Source organism: Tasmannia lanceolata, unplaced genomic scaffold, assembly GCF_043159265.1.
Source record: "Tasmannia lanceolata isolate RefF3 unplaced genomic scaffold, GAP_Taslan_0.1 ptg000018l, whole genome shotgun sequence".
In the NCBI taxonomy this organism is placed as follows: Eukaryota; Viridiplantae; Streptophyta; class Magnoliopsida; order Canellales; family Winteraceae; genus Tasmannia; species Tasmannia lanceolata.
This window is the reverse complement of record NW_027518695.1, coordinates 2,526,642-2,540,880: the sequence shown is the minus strand read 5'-3', so window position 1 is coordinate 2,540,880 and position 14,239 is coordinate 2,526,642. Positions and strand designations below refer to the sequence as shown.

Genomic DNA, 14,239 nt, shown 5'->3' with positions numbered 1-14,239 from the left:
GTGGACTCTAGCTCTTTTAACTAAAATTGCCCAAGTTCAACTCAGAAGGCTGATTATTAGTGAAGAGTGGATTTCACCTCCGACGCCATTTTGCCTGAAATCAGCCCATTCACTCTCCTGTGAATGGCTGAGAGATTAAGTCTAACTGAAAATGGCTGAGAGATTAGTCCTAACTGAACAACTGTTTCTTTAATGTCAGCCATTTACAGAAAAGTGAATGGGCTGTTTTTGGGTGACACAGTTGCGAGGGAGCTAAGAGCTTTTGGAAGCAAAATATTTTTCTTCTATTTATGCTTCCATTTTTTAAACTGAGGGTTTCTTACATGTTTGCTGACTTCTAACAGGTATAAATTGTTTAACTGGTGAGGTTCATTTGCAATATAAATCCATCATGAAAGCATTGTTTCAAAACTCTTTTGTGTCGTTGTTGACTTGCTCGCTCTAATACTCATATCTTAGCAGGTTTTTCGTCCGGCATTTTGTCTAAATCAATCGAAACTCTTTTCACTCTCCCGGGTTATTGTAGAATCGTGGAACTGCCAACTATCCCAAAACGAATTGGTGATGGGAAAGGCGCAATCTTTATATCGAGGCAGCACCATCACGTATGCCCGCAGGCCTAAGACCTTGCGCCCAACCTCCGATCTGGGTCCTAGCGGCACTTCTTGATCCAAATCCAGGAAAATGCTTGAAAAAATATACATTCATTTGTTTTTTAATCTCAGCTTCGTAATTGGTTGGCACAGTGCATCGATTCCGAGAATTATAGCATTGGATCAGAGGATTATAAACAACCACCAAATAAAAATTGCTTCAATAGGGCAGTACAGTACAATTTAGTAGGCCCCAACTTTGATTGATCCAAATCGTTGATTCGAGAGACCTTACATTAGATATCTTATGGCCCACAGATCACGTCAATCATGCTACAGTAATATCAACAAAGAAAAAACTCAGATTACTTGGGTGATTGGTGTAATTCTTAAGCCATTGCAGGTCCAAACACTGGGCCTACCAAATGAACGGTTCGGATTTATCATGGTTGGGACCCACTATCCTGCAGTGGGCCCACATGTTCAACGGCACATTTTTCATCCCCCCTGCCTTATTTACAGACAAAAAACGAAGAGAAACATTGCAGTGTAATGTTCCCCACACTCCAAAAAATCTCCCACCGCCCTCTTCTCCCCATTCACCATCAAACCCTTACAACAACACACCCATCTCACACTCCTTCATCCATCTCCCGTCTCATCCTCCAAACCAACTCAGAAACCCTAACCCTAACCCTAACCCAATGCAAAAACATCCCATGGTCCCCCTCCCTCGCCAACACCATCCTCAAGCTCCTCTGGAACCATGGTCCAAAAGCCCTCCACTTCTTTGAATTCCTCGACCGCTTCCCAAACTACACCCACGCCCAATCCACCTTCGATCTCGCCATCGATATCTCCGGCCGAATGAAAAACTACAAAACCCTCTGGTCTCTCCTCTTCCGAATGCGCTCTCGCCACCTCCTCCCTTCCCCTCGCACCTTCGCCATCATCATCGAACGCTACGTATCCTCCGGCAAACCCGAAAGAGCCCTTCGAATTTTCCTCTCAATGCACCAACATGGATGCCCCCAAAATCTATCTTCTTTCAACACTCTCCTAGACATTCTCTGTAAGTCTAAACGCGTAGAAATGGCGAATTCTCTTTTTAGGGTTTTTAACCGTAGGTTTAATGTTGATTCTGTTAGCTATAACATTATCGCAAACGGTTGGTGTCTAGTTAAGAAGACGTCTAGGGCGTTGGAGGTTTTGAAGGAGATGGTAGAGAGGGGATTGAGTCCGACGATTGCGACGTATAATACGTTGCTTAAGGGGTTTCTTAGGGCGGGGCAGGTGAAGGAAGGTTGGGAATTTTTCTTACAGATGAAGAAGAGGGGTTGTAAGCCTGATGTTGTTAGCTACACTACTGTTGTTCATGGTTTTGGTGTGTTGGGTGAGGTCGAAAAGGCTCGGAGAGTCTTTGATGAGATGGTTGGGGAAGGTGTTCTTCCTTCGGTTGCGACTTACAATGCTTTGATTCAGATTCTATGTAAGAAGGATAGTGTGGAGAATGCAATTGTGGTTTTTGAGGAGATGTTGAAGAAGGGTTATGTGCCGAATTGTACAACGTACAATGTGGTGATTAGAGGGCTATGCCATGTAGGGGAGATGGATAGGGCGGCGGAGTTTATGGAGAGAATGAAAGGGGAGGAGTGCGAGCCGAATGTTCAGACATTCAATGTTCTGATACGTTATTTGTGTGAGGCGGGGGAGATTGAGAAGGGGTTTGATGTGTTTGTGAAAATGGGTGAGAGAGATTGTTTGCCGAATTTGGACACGTACAATGTTTTGATTAGTGCGTTGTTTGTGAGGAAGAGATCGGATGATATGTTGGCGGCGGGGAAGTTGTTGGTGGAGATGCTGGAGAGACGGTTTCTGCCTCGGAAATTTACCTTTAATCGTGTTTTGAATGGGCTTTTGTTGACTGGGAATCAGGGTTTTGCAAAGGAGCTTCTGAGAGTGCAGAGCAGATGCGGCCGCCTTCCAAGACGGATTAGGTTGTGATGTACAATTCATCATCAGAATTCTTTCTTGATCTCTGTCTTTGTGGTTGTTCCAAATAAAAGTGAAGGAGAAAATTAGAAAATGGCTTGTGGTGGGAGCAAGTGAAAGTGCTTGGGACAGTTGCAACTATGTTTCTGGATGCGACATTAGTGATTTAAAGAAGTGTTGGCTGCCGTGGCAAAATTAAAATAGTTGCTATAGTGTAGGTGGATATGGCATCATTCCAGAAATGGGCAGTTCAGGTGAGTCTTGAAAGTTCAGGTGAGAGTCATAACATTGAGAGGGTTCTTTTGACACTGTTCATATATGACCTGTATCATGCTTACCATTAAGAGGCGTATTTATTTGTGGACGAATCAGAATTGAATTGATTTCATGGGTTAGAGGGAGAATGAATATTCCGTACGACATAGGTCAGATTCTTAAAAACTGGAATGCAGTAATATTTGAAATAAGTGTAAAGGAGAAGACAACTCCCAAATGGAATCCACCGCCGGCCGGGTGGTTTAAATTGAACTTTAATGGTAGCTCTATTGGAAACCCCGGCAAAGCAGGAATTGGTTGTGTTATTCGTGACTCAAACATGCGGATTCATATGTCCTATTCGGGACCGGCAGGAATCTGTGACGCGAATGAGGCTGAGGTAAGAGCAATTTTATTCAGGGTCAGATGGTACTCACAGCACAATCTTGGACCACTCATTGTTGAAGGGGATTCCTCGAATACGATCTTGTGGGCTTCAACTAATTCCAAATATCTATGGAGAATGCATGCTCTAATTGTGGAACTAAGGGACTTTGTAAGAGAAATCAAAACATTGTTAGAGCACCGGAGGAGGTTGGCTAATGAATTGGCAGATCCCTTGGCCAAGGGCGGCATTCTACTAGAGGAGATGGTCATTCATACGGAGCTCGTCGAGGCATATGATTCCTTCTACCTCTTTTGTATCTTGCAAATGTAATCCCTGTGTTTTCTTTTTAACCATGGATGGTTTTTGGGACGCCTCGTCCTTCCATATGTAATCATTTTGGGATTAAAAAACCTCAATTTAAAAAAAAAAGAGGCCTATTTATTTGAAGCTTGAACTTGGCTACTTGTTTTTTATATGTAATTGCACTAAACATTGGGATTATTGCATGAAAATACTAGGGTTTACCAAATTTAAATCAATTGACTTATCGTACAACATTTATTGGTATGAGTCTGCCTTCCCCGATGACGATAAACCAATTTGTTGGATGATAATAGACCAAAAATGAAAACCAAGGGTTCATGGTCTAACATTCAAGACCCTCTCATCATATAAAAAAAAAATGAAGGTTGGAAAGAAGTTTTGAAGAAGAAATAAAAAAGGCGCTTTTGCCATGCAAAAAGATAAAACGTCAAGCCTTGATGGATTTCCTATGGCATTTTGTCAGACTTTTTGGATTGAAGTTAATAAGAAGGGAGATGATATTTTCACCCCCCTCCCCCGCAGTACTTGTACACCCCCCTTATAACCTGACTTGACGTGAAAGGTGTGGGCAACTTTAAGTCAAATCACGTTATAAGGGGGGTGTGCAAGTACTGCAGGGGGGTGAAAATATCATCTCCCTTCTTATTAATGGTTCACCACTTGAATATACTTCGGGAGCTCAAGGGGCGCAAGAGAAGTGGATTCACCTTCCCCCTATCTATTTATTATGGTTGCAGAAGCACACAGCCTACTCATCAAAAGAGATGAAAAGGGATTAGTAAATGGTTTCCATGTTAAAAGAGGATCACAAGCCATACCCCATTTACAGTTCAGGGCTCAGTAAAAGGTGTTGGGTATATAATATAATCCATGTATGTTCTAATATAAGCCCAATAAGATATTGGACCGGTGTAGTGGGCCTATTTGGGCTAGAGCTCACTAACCTATTAAAACCCTAGTGTATCTAATATATATATAAGGGCTAGAGGCAACAAACTTGGTATTCCAAACTAGATAACTTGGGTGTAATGCTTCAAGCAACCTAGCTTGACCTAGTTACTCTAACAATCTTGAAGCAGTACAATTTTTTAGGGTTTTATCTTGGGAACGTCCTCAACTTAAAAAAGAAGAAGAAGACGTCTGTTAATCTCTCGCTCGTGGTTTTAATTTCACTCGTTGGAATTAAGATTTAGCCGTGGGTTTGACTCCCTCAAAAATTATTTTTTGGGCGTAGTCATCTTCTCTAGAAAACGGTTTGGCCGTAGGTTTCACTCCTGTGAAATCGTTCTTGGGACGATCTCTCTTTTCTCGTTTTATTTGTAGGGAGAATTACACGGTTGGGTTATTCACGAAACCCTAGTGGGTTTCTTCTTCCACATAAGCAGAAAGGGGCGTGGTGGGAATTAATAAACCCTTGTTGGGTAAAGCCCGCCGTCGGATTTATTCCCTCCCCCACTATACACAGCTCTTACTCTTACGATTTTGGGGGTTTCACTTGGCAGCCATGATCTCTTTGCAACTAGTGTTATAACTTGTGTTTGGCTGGGGCAGAGTTGAACAATTGAGCGTGGATTGCACTCCCACAGAGCTCGTTTGGGAAGGACGTCTACTTTTCCCTCTTGATCATAGTGGATTCTCTTCCGATCATACTACCATAGAGACGTCTGCTATTATTGCCGTGGGTTTCTTCCCTCATAGACGTGACCCTTGTTGCTACCATCCGAACAAACAGGGACGTTTGTTACACTCTCATCAAACAGGGACGTTTGTTTCTCTTTGGGCCGAACCTACTGTTTTGGTGTTGGTCTTAGATTCTCGATTTTTTTTGGGGAATTTAACTCGAGGCCGTAGATCACTCAGAATTTGGGGGTTTTCTCACGGCTCGGATTGTTGCTCATATTGGGGGTTTACTCATGGCAGTTGGTGTTTTTGCCGTAGGGCTATTTCTGGCGAGAAATCTGGACAAGATTTGCAAGAAAACAGCTTTGCAATTGGTTTTAGACCAGTTCTTGCCAACTAGTTTTGCCAACAGTTGGATAGTCTGAACAACCCTCGCCTCGGGTTTCGCCTTGGCTGGTTCTTTGTTCTTGGTTTACCCCCTGTAAATCCCAATAGGTTGGGTTTGGGTTTTTCCCTTAGTGGTAATCTATTGCTGTTGGGTTTCATCTTGGATATCTCGGATTCGAATTTGGATTTGGTTCGCGACTTAATTATTCTTATTTGGTTATCGCGCTTCGCAAATCAAGTGCACTCTTTCCATATTTTATTTTGGTAAATTATACTAAAATGGACAAGACTACAATTCCCTTTGAGATGGTCAAACGTTAATCGTTTGGACACACCATATAAGGAAGCTACTATGTTGGTAGATAAGGCTGAGCCTAAAAGTTTGACTGCCATGTTGGGAAAAGATAAGGCCAATACTTCTTCAGATTGGTGATCGGATACAGAAGCTATTTGTCATGCTTACAACTTAAAGAAATTTTTCACTGATGTTATCGAAGTAAAGGAGACTGGTACAGTGGCTAGTGGAGCAGACATGGAGGTCACTCACACTGGTACTGCGAACTTGGCCATTTCTTCAGGTACACAACTAACTTTATAAGATGTTAAAGTAGTTACTATTATTTTGGTATATGCACTTCATTTATATGTGGTAGAGTACCCAAGAATTTTGGTGAGGACTTTGTGACCTACCCTTTGAAGAATGATCCATCATCCTATCAGGAAGTGATGAGATCTAGGGACTCTTTGTTATGGGCAGAAGTCATTCATGATGAAATGAGCTCTCTGTTAGAAAATCTAACTTGACAGCTGGTCGATTTGCCAAAAAAGGCTAAGACTATGGGCTGTAAGTAGATTTTTGTATGTGCTTATACAAAATTATGTTATGGTGTTAATCAAACACCTAAATTGTAACATCAAAAATTTGACGAAGTAGTAAAGAGCTTTGGGTTTTCTGATCAATTACTATGATAAATGCTTTTACTATCATTCTGTGTTAAATAAGGTCATGATTATTTGCTTGTATGTAGATGTTGATTCTTGTTTCCAATCTCTCTGTGTGGTGAATAATGTGAAACTAACCTTGGGTAAAGAATTCGACATGAAAAGACCTCGGTGTTGTTAACACCATTCTTGGTACGAAAGTAAGTTTTTGAAAGGCAAGAAATCACCCTTGGCCTAGCCCATTATATGAAAAAATACTTTCCTTATGGGGATGCAGTGAGTGCAAACCGATTGAGACACCATTTTGATTATACCAAGAAGCTGATCTCTAAGGCAGAGACAGTGTGTGGATTAGTTAGATTATTCTAAACTGATTGGTAGTCTCATGTTTGCTATGTGTTGCACTAGACCAGGCATAGCCTTTATAGTTGGCATGCTGAGTCATTTGACTAGCACTCCTGGCCATGAGCATAGAAATGCCCTTATGAGGCTGATGAGATACCTTTCGTGTACTCAAGAGTATGCTCTGAACTATGGTGGCCATCTTCTTATTGTGGAAGTTTATTCTGATGTATCATGTGGCTCAGAATCAGAGGACAGTAAATTTATTGATGTTGTGTGGAAGTCGAATTGGAACTTTATGCCCTAACTTCAGCTATAGATGAAAGCTAAGGGATAAAGAATCTGATTATGGTTATGGCATTCTACTGACCCGGTTAAAGATTAGTTCTTTAGTGGGTTAAGGATTAGTTCCTTATGTGTGTTCTGTGATAATCAAGCTACAACAATGGTTGTGAAGAACTGTGGACCCCGATCCCGAGGACGGGTGCCGAGGGACGCGAGATCCCTCCTGCAATCCTCAAATATCTCCACAACGTGAAGGAGAGCTCTACCAAGGAACTCTCGAAACTGTTGCCACCCTCACAGCATAGCATGAGTGGCGATATAAAAAGAAAGAGATACATCCTGATCCGGAGCCAGGGCTCGAAACCAAGATATATCTGAAAATAACTCAGAGTCGCCATCCATGGACACACCATGGAACCAAAACAAATGCTCTGTTTGCAATGGATAACCAGAGATACAAAAGGTCCGTGCCTGATGACGAATGGAGAAGGTCCGAAGAGCGCCCCCAATTCGCCCGAGTGCGAACACTTGGTCTCTTATGCCATCTATTATTAACCTCGAAGAGTTTTGGGCAAAAATCATGTGAAATGGGAACGATCCTCAGGAATCGTCTATCTAAGCATGCATTTCCTGAGAATAGAAATAATAAGCACACAAAAAATAAATGAAAGAGGTGCCACCTAAGCATAGCTAGGTTATGAGTGACATACCTAATGGGTGTCTAAATTCTGATGTGCAAACACATGCAAGCTATAGCTAAATGTATAAGATCAGTACAAGAAAGTAAGAAAACACATCAAAAGAAATACAATAACTACACAACAAATCCTAAGACTCTAAATTATTAGCCCGAGTCCTCGGATGGTCTGGTATTCATCCAAAGAAGCCTACGTATCCCCGCCTCCACGAGAATCAAGGCAACGTAGTTCTTCGCACCTATTCTAAACTAGGATGCCTGAGACACCTAGACCTTTATCCTAGACTCGATCTAAAAGACCGGACCAGTTCTTAAAGCTTCTTGTACGATTATTTAAATTCCAGTAAATTGTAGATTTTAGGACACCCTATATGCCCTAACTAAATGCAGGTTAGCCCTAAGCTAATGCAGGTGGTTCCTACAACCTATGTGTAACTAGGCTATATGCCATAAGGAAAATAATAGGATTGCTAACGTATCCAAGACCTAGTCATCAGTCGGCGATGTGAATCGCCAACTGACCGGACGGAGGCGCTCCTAGCTAGGACAAACTCCTAACTCTAACACAAACACACAACAAGCACAAAACAAAAGACAAACTCCTAACTCTAAAACAACACAAACAAGCACACAACAAATAAAAGACAAACTCCTAACTCTAAAACTCTCTATCTAGGACAAACTCCTAACTCTAGAGGAAGATCTTGTTGAAAACAAGGTTTTGAAGAAAAAAAAGGGTTAAAGCATTTATTTACAAAGTTTGGCTGGACTTGGGATGACGATCCCAAGCTGCACTACGTACCTCTTAGAAGAGGATCAAGCCAACGTAGTTCGAAACGAACTCTCAAACTACGCTTCTAAAAGAAAACACTCAACACTTTAGATTTTTTTAAGGTTTTTTATGTTTTTCAAATGTTTTTGATATTTTTAAAGTTTTCAAATGTTTTTGAGTTTCAAATTTCTAATGTTTTTTGGATTTTTAAGCTTTTCCAATGCTCTGGACCTTTAAATGTTTTCAATCTTAAAGGGAACACGCAAGCATAACCATAAACTAGGGCAAAGCCCTAAAGCAAAAAGGGAAAACCCCAAACAAGCAACAAAGGTCTCAAAGAGACGAACCACAACAAGAAACCGGCGTCTCAAAGAGACAAACCACAACAAGAAAGATAGTGCCCCAAGAACAGAGAAAACAATCTAAGATCCTAAGCAGGGAAGGCTCTATATGACTGAGTTAGTCTCTAATGGAAAAACTCCTAACTAATAACACTAGGGAGGAAGTACAAATGAGTCAGAGACTCTAATAACACTACAAAGGATGAATGAGTCAAAGACTCTCTAATCAGGGCTGACTCCTATGCGAATGGACTATCGAATAAGGAGAAGCTCACAAGTAAAAAGGAATAAAAGACCCTGTGCATAGTTGGCAAAGGTGAAACACCCAGCCGGGCCGGACAGCTACCTAGCCCTAGGGTGCAACAAATGTGCAACCCAATACCCATAAGGGTAGGGGTATGCTGCCAAGCCGAGTAAGGTGTTCTCCCAAAACCAAACGACGCACAAAGAGGAGGTTTAGCAAGAGAATGAGACTGGGTAAGTCTCTTAGACACAAAGGTAGGATAGAGAAAAATGCTAGCAAGACTGGGCAAGTCTCCTATATACAAAGGAGGGGTATGCTACTTGGACTGAGCAAGTCCCCTAAAGATGGGCTTGGGCTAGCGCCTTCATCGCCCCCAAGACGGTCTTTCTCCTTTCAAAGTATATATTTTATGAAGGAGAGACCCTTGCGGCGCAAACCTAAAAGGTGACAAGTAAGCAACCTGAACGAGGTCCACCAAACAAGGAGACTAATATGCTGCGAACAAGAGCGAAATGCGGCATCGAGGAATAAAATGCAAGTTGGCATTAGAAACCAAAATATTGAAATCATGATATTGGAGCAAATATCTACAAAGGAGAACTAGAAAGACATAAACGGGCCATGAACACTCTGAGGGCAAGTGACCTTTGGCTTCACAGCAATGATATGAGTAATTCCCAAAGCTAAATACATATGATAGTCAACACCCCTTTGTCAAGTCATGAGAGCAACACTTGTGCAGTGCCAATTTTTCTATGAGTGGGGGGGGGGGGGGGGTACCTAAAGATCCCCTTTGAGATTAAATCTCTCATGAGAATCTGAATTTCAAGAATGAGAAAATGTGCAAGAATATGCAGCCGAATTCTATTTCTTTTCTGTCATGAAAATTCAAAGCATGCACGTGACAAAGCCAGATCATATATGTATAGTTCGGACATAAGCATATAAGGTCAGGCCAAGGGTTTAAAATGACTATCGGGCAGATGGCATTAACACTATCATGCTTTGATAATTGTACAAACTCATCTTGTCTTTCCTTCTTTTGATTAAAGAGGCTTTGAAAATTATCACTACCTTGGGCAGCTATTTAAAAATAAATAAAAATAGAAGAGACAAGATGGGTTTGTGGGATTATCAAGTCGCAATACAGTCAAGATCAACTACTTCTCCTTTATGGTCTTTGGGGAATGCTTACAAACCAATTAAGGAAATGCCGAGGCAAACATTTCAGTCAATCTGCCTCCAAAAGAAAACGTACCAGGGAGATGAAGCTAATACCCATGCCAAACATTTGTACCAACTCCCCTTTGTCTTTCAATATTAACATAACCATAAGTAAAGATACTAAAAAGAATCATCAACATGCTGTCACTTTTACCAACCAATAATCACACAAAATGAGCTTAAATTTACATTTGAGATTAAAGGAATAAGATAGAATATCTTCAACCTTCCAAATACCCCGAGCTTTCAGTCACTTAACAATAAATAAAAAAATTTGACAAATTTTCAAGAAAGGAATAAACGAAAATGGCTGCAGGGTAGTCTATACAGAGAAATCAAAACATGATTGGAAAATTTGAACAAGAGCAATTAAATCAAATACCATTATGCATTAGGATGAAGAAAAAATTAATTAAAGCTCAGTAAACTTTAACGAAGCATTCTCCTAGAAAAATTGAGGTGAAAAGAGGAACAGTGGATCAGAATCAGCATACCTCAAACATACATATCACAAACACATTGCATTAGTAGGATGAAATGTTTAAAGAATTTAAGACATAGAAAACTGCATAGATAAGAAGATAAATAGCTACTTGCCTGAGCTACTACCAAGGCTTTCAGTTATAGACACACTCAGAGCTCAAAAGACAAATGAAAATACCGATGCCTCAGCCCTTGCCAGATTCATTTCTAAAGTTGGAAAGGGGTCGAGAGTTTGATTGACAAGGGTTGGAGTGGATTTAATCAAATGAAGAAGATGATGGAAGAAAGGGTTGGGGTGGAGAAATGATGGCGATGATGGTTGCAAGGGGTGGTAATGGTTGGATTCCGGCAAAGGGGTTGGTCGGAAAAAATGGTGGATATTGCAGAGGTGAGGATTTTGGGTAAGAGAGGATGGAGTTATAATGGGTAGAGAGTGGGTTTGGGGTGAACAGAAATGGGTTTGGGAATTTTTCTAAAGGGGGTTTGCAGAGATTGTGGATGCCGGATTCCGACGAGAATCCGACCGGGGAAGGTAGGAGGTTGTGGTGGGTTATGGCCGGCGGGAGGGTTGACCGGAGTTGCAGAGGAGAAAATGGGGGTTGATTTTGGATATGAGAGGCAAGGATGGAGATGAGAGGTGGATGATGGAGGTTGCCGGAATTAATGGGGGAGGGTTTAGGGGAAGATTGTGGTGGGTGAAAGAGGCAGCAATGGCCGGTGGGTGGCTTGCCGGAGAAGGTGGCTGTGAGGAGAAGGGGTTTGCTGGAGGTGGAGGTGGCTGTGAAGGGTGAAACTGAATGAACGAGGAACCAAATGGGTTTTGGTCTGGAAAATGGTAGGTGGTGGTGGAGGTTGGGATTGTGGCTGAGATGGGATGGGAAGAAGATAGTGGATGGTTTGAGGTTGAAGAAGATGATGGGAAATGGAAGAAATACAGGAAGATGGTGGTGGTAAAAATGGGGAGGGCCGGATTCTATGGTGGTGAAGATGGGTGGCGAAGGTGGAGGTGTAGGTGGATTTAATGGAAATGGAGGTGGGGATCGGGTCTTGCGCGCGATGGCCGGCGGCAACAAAGAGTGCCGGAGAAGATGACTGGCTCCTCCCTCTGTCGTTCTTGCGGCTGCCCCTCTCCCTCTGCCGAGAGAAGAAAAATAGAAAATCCCCCTTCGCAAACCCTAGCTCGATGGGTTTTATTAAAAACCAGATGATGAAATTGACCCCCCTCTTCTCCTTTGGACAGCCCTCCTCTATGTAATTTTTAACGAATTATGACTTACAGGGGGGCGTCCAAGTTAAAAAAAAAAAATGGGGCAAAGATTCCCCTCTCTACATGATCCTAACCCTCTAATTTGATCCGATAGCCCTTACTCATTGCTTGCGAGAGAAGCAACATAAATTCCCAAGAATCCCCTTTTTTTACATGGAAAAAGACGTATTTCACCTCCGCCCTTCTGAACTTGCACCACGACACTGCCCTGGCTCGTTCGCCAGGCAAACATGCTCGGATCTTGACGAAATTTCACAGGGACCTTGATGGGACCCTAAGCTACCCCAGGGTTTAATTTGAGATCTCAACTCACTGATTTGACGAGGCCTTGCCCAAACGACACGAACTTGGGTCTGGTCAAAATGGGGTGTCTACAAGAACTCACTCTTTAATGGTAAGAGGAGACATCTTAGGCTGCAACAGGTCATATGTTGAATTATCTCAAGAACACAGGATTATCACTTTCATTGATATGAAATCGAAGGATAATAAGCCGAAGCTCTCACAACAGGGACTGACCAAAGATCGAATATTCAAAATTGTGGGAGAGATGGGGTTAAAGACCGTGTAGACATGTCTTAACCTACATCCATGTTATTTTGAATTTTTCGAATCTCCCTTTCTTGGCCCAGATAGGTACTTGATATGTTTCGATGATGTTTACAGTTGTTGTGTGTCATTCCACATTTGATGACATGTCCTTTTTGGGAAATGTTGTACATTCCAAACTTGATGATACATCTTAACTCAAATATGGATAAGATGACTGTAACATTCCAAAAAGAAACATGAAATGATTCTTTGCAAAAGAAACTACTTTGGTCTTGTTCTTTATTGAAATTTGACAATAATGATTGGTTCTTTGCAAAAGAAGCTGTTTAGGTCTTGTTCTTTATTGAAACTTGACAGTGATGCTGATACTTTTTTAGCCATTTTGAAAGTGTATTAAGTTCTTCTTCAGGTAGAACTAGATACTTTCGTGAATTAAGGAATTGTACTAAGTTCTTCTTCAGGTAGAACTAGATACTTTCATGTTTTCACAATTGGTTGGATTCATTTTCATGAAATCCATATTTGGTAATTCACAGGGATTGGCGAAAAATGAGGAGCTCATCTTGATTTGGACTTTGATGAAGATGACTTACTTGATGAGTAAATCTTCTAAAGTCATGGAGACTATGCTTTCATTTTAGTATGTATAAAGTTCACTTGTTTGCGAAACTTTATTTTAGATCTCGATGAGAATCATACCCCATGAATGAATTCCTCTAAGATCAGTGGAGTTCACTTATATGTGAAACTACCTTTTGGTTGAGTTTAGCTTGTTGTACATCTAAAACTCTTGGTTTGTCATAAAATGATTCGTGTTTTCAGTTGGATTACAGATCTTTTATGATATAGACCATATGGTGATGTGGATGATTCAATATTTTGTTTTGAACATTACACTATCTATCTATTGGATTGTGCTATATGTAGAACATAGGAGGAGATTGTTGGGTATATAATATAACCCATGTATGTTCTAATATAAGCCCAATAAGATATTGGACCGGTGTAGTGGGCCTATTTGGGCTAGAACTCACTAACCTATTAAAACCCTAGTGTATCTAATATATATAGGGGCTGGAGGCAACAAACTTAGTATTCCAAACTAGATACCTTGGGTGTAATGTTTCAAGCAACCTAGCTTGACCTAGTTACTCTAACAAAAGGTTCCCGAGTGAAAAGACGATCATAATCCATATTCCATTTACTGTTCACGGATGAAATATTCGTTTTTCTTAATGCTAGAAATGAGAAATTTAAAATAAATATTTAGATGGTTTGAAGTGATATCGGGATTAAAGATCAACCTGCGTGAAAGCTTGGTTGTGGGCATCACTTTATAAGAGGATGGGGCTGCAAGACATGCCTACTTATCTCAGTCTTCCACTGAGGTTTTGGGATACTGATGATATACTTGTGGGATCTAGTATTTGTGCAAATTGGTTAAAGGGTATTTCCCTTTTCTCTTTTTGACCCAAAAGTAAGGGTACTATCTTCTTCCTGTGAAGGTATCTTGTTGAGTATCCATTCGACA

At 41.2% G+C, this 14,239-nt stretch overlaps 1 protein-coding gene across 1 annotated transcript; it reads left to right on the top strand.

Annotated features, from left to right (window-relative positions):
* Nucleotides 1-135: 135 nt before the first annotated feature.
* Nucleotides 136-3,675, top strand: OTP43 (Pentatricopeptide repeat (PPR) superfamily protein). Its single transcript, XM_077358756.1, has one exon. The coding sequence runs from the start codon at nucleotides 1,146-1,148 to the stop codon at nucleotides 2,595-2,597; it is 1,452 nt and encodes a 483-aa protein (XP_077214871.1). The 5' UTR covers nucleotides 136-1,145; the 3' UTR covers nucleotides 2,598-3,675.
* Nucleotides 3,676-14,239: the final 10,564 nt, after the last annotated feature.